The sequence below is a fragment of the Chenopodium album genome, chromosome 19, assembly GCF_948465745.1.
Source record: "Chenopodium album chromosome 19, dcCheAlbu1.1, whole genome shotgun sequence".
In the NCBI taxonomy this organism is placed as follows: Eukaryota; Viridiplantae; Streptophyta; class Magnoliopsida; order Caryophyllales; family Amaranthaceae; genus Chenopodium; species Chenopodium album.
Window position 1 is genome coordinate 42,726,373 of NC_137852.1, and position 17,958 is coordinate 42,744,330.

A 17,958-nucleotide genomic window follows, 5' to 3' on the forward strand; every position below is an offset into this window, starting at 1 on the left:
TTGTCTGGTTTGTATTTAAATGAAAACTAACACTCGCCATTTAATTGAGGTAGTATAAGATTTTGAAAATTTCATACGAAGTATAAATTATAGGACATAAAGTTTTTTTTTTTGAATTTTATGTTATTGAGTAGCTGGATTCACGGTCAAAGAATTTTACAGAATATTAATACTCCTTTCGTGTTTTTTTAAGTGATACACTTTGACCGGCACATAGTTTTAGGTAATTTAATTGACTTAAATAAAATAAGAGGTAAGTGGGGTAGTGGAGTATTAAAAAATTGTTAAAGAAAGATAGTAGGGTTAATAGTTTATTGAAAAGTAATGAATGTGAGAAGAAATATATAATAAAAAAGTAGTAGTGGGTTTGGGTGGGGACCAGGAGAGGAGAGAGATATAATATTTTAATGTATTTTTTTGCCAAAAAAGGAAGTGTATCACTTAAATAAACACAGCCGGAAATGGAAAGTGTATCATTTAAAAAAATACGGAGGGAGTATGAAAGTATAAATGAGATGAATCTAATTAGATTTCTCATGACTATATTTTTCTTTAATCACAAACCGTTAAAGCTAGTCTAAATAGAGTATAAATTGTTTAAGTCAAAATATTGGTCATCCCTCAGCAGTCAGCAACTACTTGTACATGTGTTGTGGATTTGCAGGCCAAACTGTTGTGAATGTACTGGGCTTGGTTGTATATCCAATGGATGATTTTTTACGACAAGAGAAGTGCGCAGAAGAAGATCAAAAAATGTTTTTGGGCTGATGTGATCTTTCTGGACCATGTTATTTTTGGGTTGACATAACCGTTGGACCATCACATTGTGTGTTTGTACATGGGACTTAGTTAGATGGACGACCGACTGCTAAACTACTGCACATATTTCTGCCGGGCTGTAACGTGGCCTTTACCTCATGGGTCAGTATGGTGTAGGATACTTTTCTACAGTAGCTTGTAACTTTCCTATCATATATGGAGACTGGGGGGCTGTAAAGCAGTCAGTTTTCTCAAAGCCATCTAAAGAAGCATTTGATAATTATATTAAGAAACTTCTTGATAGTGATATTTCTCCAAGTCTTACAAAAGAGATAAAACAGGCGTCTTAGTCTACTACAAGGCTCGGGTTTTGATGCATGAGGTGGTGAAGCATCTGGCAAGAGATGAGTTCCGTTTACTGCAGAAGCCTACAGAGGAGGCCGATCTTGGAATTCAACATGTGAGCTTTATTGTTGAATCTTCTTGGAAATCTCCATCATGGCTTCACGACGCCAAACAATTGAAATCTCTACTTTTCCCTCCTAGCAAATCAAGTAAGGTTATTACGATTCCTAACATCGGTTTGATTTTGGATAATCTTAAGGCCTTACAAGCCTTGGATTTAGCCATGGTGGATTGTAGAATTTGTCTTAATTTTATAGGGGAATTAAAATACTTGAAGTACCTTAGACTTGGCGTTTCCTTTGAATATCTTTCCGAGGGCATTACAAATCTTCCGTTCTTGCAAACATTGGACCTCCAATACTCTAAGATCAAAGAGCTACCGGAGGGCTTTCATAAATTGTGTTGTTTGAGGTACTTGAATACCGGAGGTAGATTGACTGATCTGCCACCAAGGTTTCAGGAATTGACGGAACTACAGTCCTTAGATGTTTTCATTGTAGGGAAAAACAATGGACTAGATGCATTTCAGAGTCTCACTCAACTAACTGGGAAGCTAAAAATTAGTTATCAGAAAGGTCGCAAGAATATATTACCAACGGAAGCAACACATCTGGCAGAGGGAAACCTACACAAGCTGTGGTTAGTATGGTCATCTTCAAACAGAATAACAATTGAAGAAATTGATCAGAAGACAAATGATACGCAGTTTGAATTCTTGCAACCCCCGTCTACTCTCAAAAGCCTAGTAGTTCAGCGTTGGATGGGAGTGAGATTTCCACCATGGGCAATGGAGCGTTTCTCCATCTTACTCAACAACCTTGTGTCCATACATTTAGAAGACTGCAGCAAATGCCAAGAACTGCCATCCTTTAGTTCACTTGCTAGTCTCGAGTCCCTTCACCTCTGGGGCCTCAATTCCATAGAATGGTTAGAGATTTCTGATGACAGTAGCAATGCTTCTTCTTCTGCAGTGACATACTTCCCGTCCTTGAAGTATCTGGTGCTGGCTGATTTACCACAACTAAAGGGATGGTCAAAGGTAGGCGAGCATTATGAACAAGAAAAGCATCAATATATACCACAAAAGATTTTCGATTGTCTTGTTGAACTCCGAATAAGTGGCTGCCCAAATCTGATGTCAATGCCTCTAGTGCCAAGCCTTGAGACGCTAGATGTTGTAAACATCAATGGGAAGCTCCTTCAAAATCTCTTCACTGCACAGGAATCGCAAGCATCATCTTCAGCTTCATCAGCATCTTCCACACTGAAGGAGCTGCACATTAACTCAGTTCATGAATTAGAGTCTCTCGTTGTCACTTTATCTTCCTTGCAGGTCTTAGCTATCAGAGAATGTAAAGATTTAACAAAGTTGCTTGTAGAATCTTCTAACTCACTCATACGACTGAAAATTAGAGCATGCCACAGATTGAAAGATATATCAAGGGCTCTGCACAATCTCTCTGTTCTCGAGGAACTAGAACTCGAGGGCTGTGAAGAATTAGAATGGGCGGCAGACATGAAGGGGGATGGAGATGACAATGCTAGAGCTTCTGGGCGATTTCTTAAGAATCTCCGTTCTTTGACATTGTCAAATATCTCCAATCCTGAACCTTTGCCAAGGGGCCTCAATTGCCTCACAGCACTGACAGAGCTTTCTCTCTGTTGGCTTTACAATTTGAGTGTACTCCCAGACTTTATTGGGAACGTCACCCAGCTTAGTCGACTTGTCATCCAGTATTGTCCCAAATTGAAAAACATTCCAGAATCATTGAAGGATATTCAACTTGAGATTAAGGAATGCCCGAAGCTAACAACCTAACGGCAAATATTGTAGTCTTGTTCACCACATAGCATTCATCAAAGTTTATCATCTCTTCTGCTGTTTATATTTTTCTTTTTAAATACTATTGAATCTCAATATGTAAATTATCTTTGTATGTGCCATATCTCAAAATATTAATGTTTAATGTTTACTTCGAGTAATACGTATATTAATCTCATTTCTAACTGTAGGCCAAGATATGTCTACATATCGCGTCTTGCAACATACGTGGAGTAAACTATTCAATCTAGAAAAGGAACAATTCGACCAAAAAACACGTCTTTTACTTCCTTTATTCCAACAGTTACAAGGCAAATAATGCTTCAAATGTTCCGGTAGTCACTGGCTTAAACTTATTATTGATGTAATACATACTAGTGTACATAGTGTTCTGCAGGGAACAAGAAAATTATACAGCTAAAGAACAGTTGATGATAAAACTTAGCTTAATATGGACTTATCATCTGTTAATTAAGAATTTGTTTATTACTGTACTGGAGTAGTGATCTGATCAACTTCGAGAATTGTTATTTTTCTTCTATTTTATGATTTTATGCATGTGATGGAATCAACTGATTTCCTGTGTGGGCTTTGATTGTAAATTGATCTAATGGGATTATGGCATGATCACATTATAAACAGGTAGTTTTCTACGTCATCACTTAATAGACAACTTATAGAACAATTGAAGGAAATTTCAAAATATATGTAAGTGGTGAAATAAAATCAACTATGTTATTGATATGTAAAAAAATTTATATAAGTGCAAACTACAAAGTTCAATTAAAACAAAACACTCAAAAAATAACTCTAATTTTGGTTTGGCAATAACAATTACATTTTTGAAAAAACCTTAAAATTTATCAATTGCACATCTACATCAATAGCAATCCGGGGCAATGCCCGCGAGCTATTCCCTAGTTAATCCTAAAAAAATGTTAAGTAACTCCCTACAATAGGAATTAAAAATTATAATTATCTCATGCCTGACACATATATTATGTTGTTATTTCTGAATTATAAGCTTAGTCCACCCAAAGCCTTGGTTTTGTAGGAATCGTTCCCCTAAGCCAAGGTGAGCCATAAACAGCCAAACTAGTGTAATAAGCTCCCCGCCTCTCCTTAATTGTGCAATATGAGACCTCGGCGAGCAGCGGACCGCAGCATAACAGAGCAGCTCCACCCAAACTTTGCTGGTTATCTCCCATTTCTTTTCTCCAAACATTTCCAGTTGCTTAGCAAGACGACATGCATCGAAAAGCACAGATTTGCTCTTATCACCCTTGGCTACAATAGGCTGTACATCAGCTTTGACTTTTGTAAACACAAATTTTGAGTCTACAAAATAGTCAAAATAAATGCGACAAATATAATTTTATTAATATAATAAATTTGAGTACAATCTCTAATGTAATCCACTGATTCGATTTCCACGCTACGTCGTTAGATGACTCGATTTGTTGTAGTCGACACTGGAATTCCTTGATAGAGGGCCGAAAAGGCTTGATCTCGATCAAGGTTGGTCTTCTAGAATGGAACGGCACGTCCGGTGCTTGTTGTTCTTCTTCTAGTTCTTGTGATTGGTTTTTTTAGAGAAGTTTAGAGAGAATTTTTTTAGTAGAGAGGTTTTGAGGTGTTTCTCTGGATTTTTCCTGTGTGTCAAATGAGGGAGGAGAGTTCTATTTATAGGGTTCTCCCAAGCTAGGGTTTCAAGATGACCACTAAATGGGCCTCATATCTATTTCCACCTCCTTTCATAAATGACCCATTTGAATTAAATCAAATCCATTTTGTTGGACTTTATTATTAACTAAATGAGTTTAACTAAAATAAATAATACGGGCTAAAATAACCCATATTAATTATATAGTCAATATATTCAAGTCAACAATTTGACTTTGACCCGAACAATGTGTAACGACACTTGATAAAATTTCTGTGCCTACAAATTGCCCCCTCGAGATCGGTCACGGACACGATTTTAAAGTGTTTGATCGTGATCGGGCTCGAAATTTGGTTGACCCGATAATAACTATTGAGTAAACCGGTTTAGCTCCTAAGGTCTTTGGACCCATACTCTTCTTGCAGAGCCTTAATGCCCTCAAAATATCCTCCCACTAGTTCAGCATAATTCAAAGTACTTTGAGACAAATCCTTTGTCATTGATGTAACCCTCTTAATGTTGTCAATTAGGTAGATCAAACCAAAGGCAAATTTCCTATCAGCTAGCTTTGACATTTGAAGACTCATGTTAAACCCACTAGGCAAGTTTAGGATCAATTCTCCATTTAGGGGTTCCAATTTATCTGACACATAGGAGCCACCAAAACTAAATGCAAAATCACTTAGTTCTTTGTCAGTTATAGCTGCGTAAGAATCATAATCTGGTCCATCCAATGAGAAAAAAAAAAAAAAAACAACTCCTCTGTCTGGAAGTTCAACTTCAACACTAGCAACATTCCTAACCATCTGGGTCCTGATGGCACTGCTAAACAGAGCATTGTTCGGATAAACCACTTCTTGAGAGTCTTGAGCAAGCCCAATTAACATCAAGATACGAATACGGATGACGAAATACGACACTTATCTTATAATCGAGCTATATCTTATGGACTCCCAAATTTTATCATTTTGAATGACCAAGATTTTGGAATCCTACCCAATAAAAGATAAAACCTCATCTCCAATTCCAATTTGATTAAAGATAAAATTAATCGGTAAAACTTGTAATTATCTTCTTGAAGCTTAAACCAATTTTAGCTCTATAAATACAACCTCCTGCAAACTTGTTGTACACATCAAACAATCATTGGTATTGTTTAATTAGCATCGTCCGTCTCGGAAGCCTCAAGATACCGGCCACATACACCTCGTACAACAACATTGCAGGAGCTTTGAAACCCATTCGACCCCGCAATCGGTTCGACATCAAGATCAGAAGTACAACACTACCACCTCTGGTTTCATCTCGTCAGGCCGCACTACGGAGTATCGACACCTGAGTCTTGACACGCCACGCCGGAGTTCATCATCGGAGTCTTGACCCCCCTCACGTCGGAGCTGCATTCGGGTCCAACCGCCACCGGAATCTCGGCCACCACACATCGGAGCTACATCCAGCCTCGCGTCATCTTGATCGGAGTAGAAATTCGGGAAACTTGATACTGGGTATGCTTACTTGAATTGCTTTAATGGCTTTTTTTTTTTGTACTTTGTGATTCAATGGTGTTTTTGAGAAGAAGAGTTTGAGTGGGGAACAAAGCTACTAGTATTGTCAGACGCCACTTTCTTTCTTTTTTTTTTTTTTTTTTTTTTTTTTTTTTTTTTTTTTTTTTTTAATAAAATAATACATGATCATATGATGAGCTAAAATCACCAACTTTCAAACCACGTAACTTCTTCTTCTTTTTTTTATTTATTTTTTTTTTTTTTATAATTATTTTATTTTATTTTATTTTTTTTTTTTTTTTTTTTTTTTTGGTATTATTATTATTTTTCTATTGTTCTTTTAATAAATAACATGGTGATGACATTATCAACTAAACTAAAGACTATTTACACGTGATTTTTTTCTTTCTCTTTTTTTTTTTTTTTTTTTTTTAATATATATACCCACCATGATTTCTCACATAAAGTCACACTTTCGCAGATTGTCATGGCGCAATTCAAGTTTGAAGGAGCACTCGAGGATGACTTCTTACGTGTATCTAACGGGGCAGCGGGTCCGGATGGAATTCATTTTCCCACCTTTCGCCCTATGACTGGAGCTTTTGCAGAGAATTGGAAAGTGGAACATCCTTCAACAAGTCTAAAACACTGGTGGAAAGAGGTCTTTGAAGTGTCGAATAAGACGCCCAAGGAGGTACTCCAGTCATCGCACCATCGGTCATCTACTGAAGTTAAGGCATTAGACACACTCTCCGCACGCATTTCTCGCAAAGAAGTCGCCAAATGGGGTTCGAAGTTACTCATTGGAGCTGAATTCTCACACATACCTCAATACTGGGAATGGCTGGAGGACATATTGCAACACTTTAGACACATGCTTACAAGCACAAATATCCTTGACGCTGTTTATGCCTCTATGTTTTGTTATGAACGCAACACTCCATACATGCAAGCCTTTTGTGAGATGTGGAGCTCGACGACCAACACATTACTCACTTCAGTTGGCGAAGTCTCCATCAGTTTATGGGACTTGCACTACCTCAGCGGACTCCCGATAAATGGCTCTTTCTATGACGAGGTCGTCCCATCTGCCATGGAGTTAGAAGGGTATGATAACAACGGCTCTTTGTATCTTCCTTATAGTTGCAAGTACCTTTTCGCGGCCTATCAACACATTGCTGTAAAGTCCCACGGAACCCACGTCAAGTTTGAAAATTGGTGTCGATTTTGGTTTCGTGGTGCTTCAAGATATTCGACTTCTTCCGACGACAGAAAAGATCACGTACTTCCAGTGCCTATGGCCAATTTTGCTACTGCGAGTGAGACTCTCCAATGGAACGATGATGTACATGAAGCTTTTACCATCTTAGGTATTCCCGAGGCGCATCGCAAATAGACTTATCTTGCTGCTTTTCTTTCCTGCTGGCTGTGTGCTTTCGTCCTCCCATTGAAAGACTTAGGCTTCATTCGTCCAGGAGTTTTCAAGCCTGCATCTTCACTTGCAAGTGGTCGTAAAATATCTTTGGCTATTCCAGTTTTGACCAGCATTTACAGAGGCTTGAACGAGCTATCGACTTCTGCAGCGCCCGGGAGACGTCCGGGATTCTTCCCAGCACATTATGTCCATATATGGATAGCAAAGTACTTTCGAAGCCATCGAATGTCTACTCACCAGTATGCCGGTGCCCATATGATTGGATTTCAAGGCCCTGATGCAATCATTCACTCGTCACCTTCTGATGCTAGATCAACTATACGCTCTGGTAAATCGATCAACTGGCTTGCAACTTGTCAAAGTGAATCTAAAGATAAACGATTTGTAGATGACAACCAATGTTTACGTCGAGTTTCTGACTACTTCATCTCGATGAGGTCTTGCTATGTGACTCTAAGATATGATGATAGTTACGTGATCGAGTCGTATAGCCCTCATAGGTTTGGTCGTCAATTTGGTTTCTACCAGGGGGTACCCGGTGAACTTGAGCCACAGGTAGATGCCATTACCCCAGAGCGTGTGTTCCAATTATTCCAAGCAAGCACCCAGTTAGGCACAAAGTCTGAGTTCTTCATTCCGAGTCGTCCGTTTAGTTCCCAGTCTCGAGTCACTTCTGCTTATGCGGCATGGTGGGCCTCGGTTTTCCCCCGAACATCTTCAACTTCCAGTTCGCCAAGTCCTCTAGATGCTCCTGTAACTCATAGCCAAATCAAGTCTAAGAAGAGGAAAGATGATAGCGACCATTTGGGAGACAAAGTTGGAAAATCAGGCGTCGATTCAAACAACAAACGCAGATTGAAGGTGAAGCTCAACAAGCTTTGTGAGAAGCCCCCGTCCTTGAGAGAAAAAGAGAATGACAAAGGGAACTCCCCCAGCAAAGCTATTCTTCCAGGCGAAGCTTCTGTCCTTCATGATGTTCTTGGCGATTGTTATGATGAGATTATGAATGACAAAGGACAGGTACCTTTTTTTTTTTTTTTTTTTTTTTTTTTTTTTTTTGTTTTAGGTGTGTAACTCAATGACCCTTTTTGTTGTAGGTCAATCACGAGCCCATGAACCTTTCAGACGAGTTGGAAGCTTGTAATGGCACTTTCGATCCTCCACTAAACCAAGATTTAATTGATGCATCTCAGGATCCAGTCTTCGTTAGTGTCGTAGCAAGTATGGCGATTGATGGATACGGTCCCTCCTCTACCGTTCCTAGTTCGGCGAAGACCCCTGCTTTCAATGTAAAAGACACGATATCGAAGATCGACAAATATGCTGCGCGCCTTATGGTTGAAGAGATAAAAGGGAAACTTCTTGCAACCCCTTTAGATGAAGTTCACGAGCTTGATCAAGAATTCATTGAGGCATACCAGTACATTAGAGCCAAAAAGATCGATAGCTCCAGTTTTGAACAATCTGTGAGAAGCTATGTAGAGATTGCTTCACAACTCCATGCTCAGCGAGAAAAATGTGAAGGGAAGGCGCCTTTAGGAGACCTCGAGAAACAACTTTCAACGATGGAATCTCAGCTGAGCAAGGCAGTTATCCTTCAAAAGGAGAATGAGAAGAAAGTTGAAACTTTTCACCAAGAGATTGAGGAGGTTGCGCAGAAGAAAGCTCAATTGGTGAAAGAAATTGCTAGCTTGACTGAGAAGGAAGCTACTCTTGCATCACTTGTTTCAGATTCAGAGCATCAGTTTGCGGAATGCACAAAGAAAGTAAATGACTTGAAGATGTCGCATACTTCTCTTGAGCATAGTGTCTCGACCATCAAGGAAGCGCAGTCCAAGCTATCTGAGGTTGAGAAGATCTACGATGCTCGACGTGACGCCCTGAAGACTTTAGATTGGATGCCATAGTCATTTTTTTTATTATTATTATTTCTTTTGAACTTTTGTTTTGACTTGATTCATGGTAGCATGAAATGAATAATGATTATCCATTTTCCTTTTACCACTATATCGTCTTTATTTCCTTATAGGGCTGTTGACACGTACAAGGTTTTTTTTTTATTTTTTTTATTTATTTATTTAGTCGTTCACAGTTTAAGCTCTTGCGGGCCAGGAGCGTTGCAAGGCATGATGATGCTTTTTTTTTTTTTTTTTTTTTTTTTTTTTTTTTTTTGATGTGGCTGCACTTGATATTTTTCTTTCAAGCTGCCTACGTACTTGCTAAATAAACAGGTTATCTTGCAAGATCAAGCCAACGTAGTTCAAAAATGTGCATTTTTTTTTTTGATGTGGCTGGACTCGAAGTTTTAATGTGTCTTCAAGCTGCCTACGTACCTGTAAAGCGGGAAGTCCACCTTACAAGATCAAGCCAACGTAGTTCATCAAGTCTTTTTTTTTTTTCTTCTACGCAGTTTAGGCTCTTGCTTAGGAGCTTATTACATCTATTGGTACTTCAGGGGTAGTAGCGCTTCAAGAACTTTCCATTGATAGGGCCTACACGTAACCCGTCTGCATCAACGATCTTATACGCTCCATTGGTGTATACTTCTTGGACGATATAAGGACCATCCCATTTCGAACTGAATTTGTTCCCCGTCTTTCTGGAAGTGATGATGGGTCTCCTAACGGCTAGAACAGTATCTCCAACCTGGAATGAACGTACACGCACTTTTTTGTTGAATGCACGTGTTAGTCGAGCATGATAACACTCCAAACTTTGTTGAGCTTCGAGTCTTTTCTCATCCAATGCTTCTAATTCAGCCAATCGGAGTTTAGCATTTTCTTCTCCAGTAAGCTCTTCCTGTATGGCTACACGCAACGACGGGATTTGTATTTCCAACGGTACGATTGCTTCGACACCGTACACCAATGCGTAAGGAGTTGCTTGGGTCGCAGTTTTGTAGGTTGTTCGATACGCCCATAGAGCTTCACCAAGCCGCTCATGCCAATCTCGTTTCTGCTTTTTCGTTATCTTGCTAAGCAAATTACAGAGAGTTTTATTGAAGGCCTCAGCTAGTCCATTTGCAGGAGCATTATACATCGAAGACTTATGTTGTGCAAACTTAAACTTTTCACACAGACTGGTCATCAATCTGTTAACGAATGGAGTGCCATTGTCTGTGATGACGTATCGCGGTACGCCGTATCGATGAATAATATGGTTTCTGATGAAATCCACCACATTCTCCTTTTTTACCTCGCGTAGAGGGATGGCTTCTGCCCATTTTGAAAAGTAATCTGTAGCAGCAAGGATATATGCATGACCAGCCGACGACTTTGGTGTAATTGGTCCTACAACATCAAGACCCCATGCTTCAAACGGCCAAGACGTCACAGTAGGATGTAACGGCTCTGGAGGTGTATGTATAAAATTTGCGTGAAATTGACAAGCTTCACATTTCTTTGCAAATTCCATGCAATCTTGTACCATCGTGGGCCAATAGTATCCCATCCTTTTGATACGGTCATGCAGTTTCGGACCAGACTGATGTGCTCCACAAACTCCTGAATGAGCTTCCTCAATAGTTTTAGCAGCTTCTTCATCTCCAAGGCATCTTGACCAAGTTCCAAGGAAAGAGCGCCTGTAGAGTGTCCCCTTGTAATAGATGAAGCGTGGCGCTCGCCGTCGAATCTCTATTTTGTGCTTTAAATCTCTTGGCAGTCTTCCATTCTCTAGGTAGTCAATGAGTGGTTGACGCCAATCCACCGCGTTTATTTCGTAGACCGAAACAATACACGCATCTTCTGTCTCTTCGTCTTCTAAAGAAGTCACTACCCACCGGTTGCAGATGGAAACTGTCGTGCTCTCCTCTGCCCCCAGTGCCAAAGTAGCTGCAAGATTTGCAAGAGAGTCAGCTATCTTATTGGCACTTCTTGGAACGTGCTGGAGTTTGACGCTTTCAAATGATTCCAGCAATTGCGAAGCGTACTTGTGGTAAGGCTTCAAATCTTCTTTCTTAACCTCATACTCATCAAGAAGTTGATGGATTACCAACATGGAATCTCCATATACATCGAGATCCTGGATGTCCATCCCATTTGCCATTTGCAATCCCAAAATAAGCGCTTGATACTCAGCAACGTTATTCGAGCACAAGTTTGCTAGGGAGAATGAATAAGTAAGGACATGTTTCTCTGGTGACACAAGGACGACACCAGCTCCGGCACCATCTCGTCGTGCAGCTCCGTCAAAGTATAGCTCCCATGGTGGAAGGATGTCAATGTTAAACACCTCTTCGCCGGGAAGCTCGTCCGAAAGCTCCCAATGTGACGGAATTGGATGATCGGCTAAGAAATCGGCTAGAGCTTGACCTTTAACTGCCTTTTGGGGTACATACGTAATGTCGTGTTGAGTTATGAGCATAGCCCACTTGGCGAGTCGTCCGTATAGCACCGGTCTTGACAAGATGTATTTTATTGGATCTGCTTTGGAAATGACTCGTACTGTATATGCTTGCATGTAGTGTCTTAGCTTTTGAATGGAAAAAATCATAGCTAAGCACACTTTTTCTATTGGAGTGTAATTTAGTTCGGCACCAACTAAGGTACGACTAAGATAGTAAAGTGCTCTCTCCTTTCCTTCTTCATTTTCCTGGGCGAGTAATGCTCCCAGCGATCTTTCTTGAGCCGAAATATACAAGATGAGTGGCTTCCCTTGAATTGGTGCCCCCAAAACTGGTGGAGTTGACAAGTATTTTTTGATACTGTCAAAAGCTTTCTGACACAAGTCGTCCCATTCGAACGGTGCTCCCTTCTTCATAAGATGGCTAAATGGATGACATCTTCCAGCCAGATTAGAAATGAAGCGCCGAATATATGCAAGTCGTCCTTGGAGACCACGCAACTCTTTGAGATTCTTTGGTTCAGGCATGTTTTGAATCGCAGCGATCTTTGACTGATCAATTTCAATCCCTTTATGCCTCACCACGAATCCTAGAAACTTGCCCGAGCTGACACCGAACGCACACTTCAAAGGATTCATTTTCAGTTGATACCTTCGCAATTTCTCAAACACATCTCGTAAATGAAGTAAATGGTCCTCCCGCTTCTTTGACTTAACAACGAGGTCATCAACATAACATTCAACTGTTTTGTGCATCATGTCTTCAAAAATTTTCTACATCGCCCTTTGGTAGGTAGCCCCTGCATTTTTCAGGCCAAAAGGCATCACCTTATAGCAAAAGATTCCCTTTGGTGTACGAAAAGCAGTTGCTTCTTGGTCTTCAGGCGCCATGAGAATTTGATTGTAACCCGCAGTGCAGTCCATGAAGGATAAAGCCTCGTGTCCTGTTGTAGCGTCGATCATTATCTCAGTGACAGGCAAAGGGAAATCATCCTTTGGGCACGCATCGTTAAGATCTCTAAAGTCTACACAAACACGTAGTTGTCCGTTCTTTTTCCTTACAGGGACGACATTTGCAATCCAAGTTGGATATTTGACCTCACGAACGAAGCCTGCATCGATGAGTTTATTGATTTCAGCTTCAATTTCAGGGATCAATTCGGGCCGAAAGCGTCGTTGAGGTTGTTTCTTTGATGAAATTCCCTTTTTGATCGCCAGACGATGAACTGCAATTTTAGGATCAAGCCCCGGCATCTCTTTATAGCTCCATGCGAACACATCTTTGTACTCCGTGAGCAGGTCGAAGTAAGCTTTTTTCTCATTAGGAGAGAGTTGAGCACTTACATAGATAGGGCGTGGCTCATCCGTGGTACCAAGGTTCAATTCCTTTAGATCATCAACAGTGGATTGCCCCCCATCCTCAAGGGTCTTAGGGGCTTCTGTTGGCTCCACCTCTCCATCCAAGATATTTTCTTCCGAGACAGTGATGTGGTTGGAAGTAGCAAGGATATTCTCACGGTCATCATCTTCACGATTAGTCAGTACTTTTTGGCCGGTAAGAATCACTGTACGTCCTTTCACACTAAGGGTTTTGCCTGTTTTTACGTCCAGTAGATCGAGGCGCTTCATGCGAGATGGGATAATGCTTTTGACATCATTCTCCAACTCAAATTTCTTTACGTTCCTTTTCAGCTGACATTGTGATTTAGAGATGGCTCCAGTGTTCTCTAGCCGGTCGAAGACATTTCTCCTATGCTTCTTGACCTGCATGTTTTGTAGGCGACGGCTGATGGGTTTATTTGCCACTCTTAATCTTTTGAAGACGCCCTTAGACTTCTTCATGCCTCTTGGTTGACCGCCCAATCTACTAAATATGGACTCTGATGAGTCAAGACTTGGACCCTCTAACCTATCAAAAACTGAATGATGTGGTCTAGTAAATGATGGTTGAATCCTATCGAAGACAGATCCTCTTTGTTTTGGTGTAGTGTTTTCACCTACACTTTCCTCAACTTCTTCCACTGCAATATACTGGGATGCTTGTACCGACTTTCTTCGAGCCGAGATCTTCACCGGTTGGGGTTCCGTGAAACCCAATCCAACTTTTTTCACCCAAACACGCTCACCTTGTTGTTGCAGCTGCTGTTGAGATTTGTTCAGGCCGTAGGGGGCAGCATCGATGACCTTTCCCATGGGCTCTGGGTTAGAAAAATCGTACCCTGAGCTTTTCATCAATTTGTAAGCAACCGGGTCAAATCCTTCTTTCCTAGCGCTAGGCATCTCCGATATATTTTCAAGGCTTGCAGATGGGGGGTTAGATATCTTTTGGTTGCTTACTCGTCGAACCGGGAAAGTCATGCTTTCATCTAATGAAGATAACTTGCTTTCAACTTTCTTAGGAGCGACATGTACTTCGCATTTTTCGAATGGAGTTTGACCCTCCTTGCGACGTGACATAGGAATGTAACGTAGCACTTGAACATGTGAGTTAGACTTCACTTCTATACTTTTTTTCTCATTGATTTCCTCAACCTTCTCACTCAAGACCTCTTTTGAAGGAGGGTCTTCTTTCGTTTGTTGCTTCTTCGGAGCTTGTTTTCCTGTGGAGGCTATCTCCAATGGCATTACTTCAACTGGCTCTTCTTGATCGATGTAGAACTTCGCATCAGCAAAATGTGATTCGGCCTCTGAGAAAGGTTTCACCTCTGCGCTCACCCTTCTTTCACCGTTCTTGTAATACTTGAAGCATTGATGCAAGGTTGATGCTACTACTCCGTTTTCGTGCATCCATGGTCGCCCTAACAACAAATTGTATGAAGTTTTTGAATCAATGACATGAAATATTGTTGTTGCAGTCATCTCTCCAACGGTTAAATTGACTCTTATCATGCCGATGGCTCGTTGCCCCCCGAGGTTGAAACCTTGAATCATGAGGCGGCTTTGAGACAATTCATCGTCGGTGATTCCTAACTTCCTCATAGTAGATTTTGGCATGATATTCACTGCGGAGCCTCCATCTATGAGTATGCGATTAACCTTCTGTTTGCGGATGTATCCACAAACGAAAAGAGGTCTATTGTGGGGTTTCGAACCAAGCATAAGATCTTCATCAGTGAAAGCCAAAGATGCACTGCATGCTGCACATCGGTCAGGATGGTTCTCATAGATACCTTGTTCGATATTTTCCTTTGATGTGTAATGAGTGGGATTTTCTATAGCTCGTGCCATAGCGAATCGCATTTCTTCTAGTAGAGACAAAGCTTGGCGCCATCCCATACGAGGTGGGACTGTGTCTAATAACGCAAGAATCTTCGAGTCTCTTTCAGGATCTCCTGAATGTTCGAGATTTGTAGATGGTTGACTTTCCTCAACTCCATCTTTTATTTCCGCCATGTAACAAGACACTACATCAACAGAAGCTTCACTGAAGTAATTTCGAGGGAAGAATTTATCTAATGTGATTGGCATCCAGGGCTTTACTTCTCCACGAGGGACAGCGCGTCGCTTCCTCGTTCTTTTCGTTTCCTCCGCTTTTCCAAGAGCTTTCCTTGTTTGCTGGTGCTTCTTAGAAGGTTGTGAAATGGATGTAGCTGGCTTCCTTACCTTCCTCCTGGTTACCAACGTCCATCCTTCCTCTTCCTCTTCATACGGCAATGGAGTAGGATCTGAATGCAATGTTGGGCTGAACTTCATTACTTTTATGACAACGGGCTCCAAACTCCCAAACTGGATGATTTGTGCATGCCGCTCACATGGTGAAGCATCCATGGTAACTGTGGTATGATTGGATCCTACTGTTTCATCTAAATCTAGCACGATCTTTCCTTCTTTTGCGAGCCTCATTATTTTCTCCTTGAGAGTGATGCATTTTTCGAGGGGATGACTCACCAATCTATGGTATCGACAATAGTTTGGATCTGATGTTCTACCCATTTGTTCGGGGCGCTTAGACTCAGGTAGCTCGATGATCTTTTTCTCGAGCAAGTCGTCTAGCATTCCTGACAAATCTGAATCTGGAAATGGGTACTTTTTTGCCTGCAATTCCTTTAAGGTGGGCCCTTCTCTCTTTGTATTTGCATCCTTCAAAGATGACTCTCTCTTTTGTTCACTCTTTGGCTTGCCAGAAATTTTTATTGGAGCAGATGTGGTGGAGACTGCCAATGACTCTTTGGTAGATTTCTTGCTGGTCTTTTCCGTCTTCTTAAAATTATTTTTCTCTTTCCTGACGAAATTTGAAGAGCTTGTACCACGGCTTGAGATGCTTATCTCCATATCATGGGCTCGAGTTGCTAATTCTTGAAAGGACCTTGGTTTTATCCCCTGTAGGATGTACAGCAGATCCCAATTCATCCCTTGGATACACATTTCGACAGCAGAGGTTTCCGATAGACGATCTTTGCATTCTAGACTTAAAGCTCTCCATCGACTGATGTAGTCCAGCACTGGTTCATCTTCCCATTGTTCAGTCTTGGTTAATTCGGTCATGCTAACTATGCGTCGTGTACAGTAGAATCTCTTCTTGAACTCCTCCTCCATGTCATCCCAACTGTCGATGGACTCTTGAGGGAGATCAGTGTACCAATCGAACGCAATTCCCTTAAGGGAACGAACGAATTGTTTGACAAGCAGGTCTCCAGCCGTTCCAGCGTTGTTGCATGTCTCAATAAAATGAGCAATGTGCTGCTTAGGGTTGCCTCTTCCATCGAATTGCTGAAATTTTGGGGGTTGATACCCTTTAGGCATCTTCAATTTGCTGATCCTCTTGCTATATGGCTTCTCGTATAGCTTCTTGCCGCGAGAACTTTCTCCCAATTGGTTCTTGATAGCGTTTGCTATCATATCCTGGATCTTCTGGATGGTGAATGTGGACTCACTTTTAGCACTCAATTCGGAACTATCTCCCTCGGAGTGTACTTCTTCCTCTTCCGAATCGCTTGCTTCCTTTGGACGTTTTTCAAGCTTTTTGTTTAAAGCAGAGATCCTCTCATTTTGTTGCTTGATCTGCTCGTCTTTTTCTTCTCCATCCTTCATTAACTTTTGAAGGAGGCCCTTCAATTCGGCAAGTTGTTCTTCCATGGTCTTGGATTCAATTACCATAACTGCAGCAATAGTTGTTTGTGATGATTGAGAAAACTCAATCATATCAGGAGTTTGTCGTGGAGTTGAAGGAGATGAGGCACAACTGCTTCCTTGATCTCCTTCGTCGAAGGCATCGAAAAGCGGGCTGGTATGGATAACCAACTTCTCAGATCTGGCAGGTGGAGTACTCTCTGAGTCATGTGTAGAGGCGGAAGGTTCACCTTCAGCAGGAGGGAATAAGCCGAACACCGGAATCTCATGAGAAGTGCAGAAAAGGCTTGGTGGAAGTGACAGATTTGAGGAGGAACGTCCACGGGGTCTCGTGCTTGGCTTAGTAGGGACGATAGCAGTTCGAAGTCTCGCGGCAGCTTCCTGAAATTCGGCCCTCCTCTTCATTCCTCTAGTGCGCAAGCCGTCGTCCTTGAACAGTGCAGCCAACTCCGCAGCCCTTTGCTGAGCGAACGAGAGATCCTTGGCGGAAGGTTGAGCGGTGCTTTTGTTTGAAGCCATTGTTGAAGACTTGACGTGGAAAAGGAGATGAGCGGTAGAAATTGTCCCACCGAGCGTGCCAAAAATTTGTAAACACAAATTTTGAGTCTACAAAATAGTCAAAATAAATGCGACAAATATAATTTTATTAATATAATAAATTTGAGTACAATCTCTAATGTAATCCACTGATTCGATTTCCACGCTACGTCGTTAGATGACTCGATTTGTTGTAGTCGACACTGGAATTCCTTGATAGAGGGCCGAAAAGGCTTGATCTCGATCAAGGTTGGTCTTCTAGAATGGAACGGCACGTCCGGTGCTTGTTGTTCTTCTTCTAGTTCTTGTGATTGGTTTTTTTAGAGAAGTTTAGAGAGGATTTTTTTAGTAGAGAGGTTTTGAGGTGTTTCTCTGGATTTTTCCTGTGTGTCAAATGAGGGAGGAGAGTTCTATTTATAGG

The 17,958-nt window shown here is 41.1% G+C and overlaps 1 protein-coding gene and 1 pseudogene across 1 annotated transcript; one reads left to right on the plus strand and one right to left on the minus strand.

Moving 5' to 3' along the window:
• Positions 1-917: 917 nt before the first annotated feature.
• LOC145594430 (uncharacterized) lies at positions 918-3,065 on the plus strand (annotated as a pseudogene).
• Positions 3,066-5,035: 1,970 nt separating this feature from the next.
• On the minus strand, positions 5,036-5,536 carry LOC145594431 (uncharacterized). The gene has a single exon (XM_081650742.1). It carries the CDS (start codon positions 5,534-5,536, stop codon positions 5,036-5,038), a length of 501 nt encoding a protein of 166 aa, XP_081506868.1.
• Positions 5,537-17,958: the final 12,422 nt, after the last annotated feature.

Coding starts and splice junctions, on each gene's coding strand:
- LOC145594431 (XM_081650742.1), bottom strand. CDS start 5,536: ATGTTAATTGGGCTTGCTCAAGACTCTCAAGAAGTGGTTTATCCGAAC.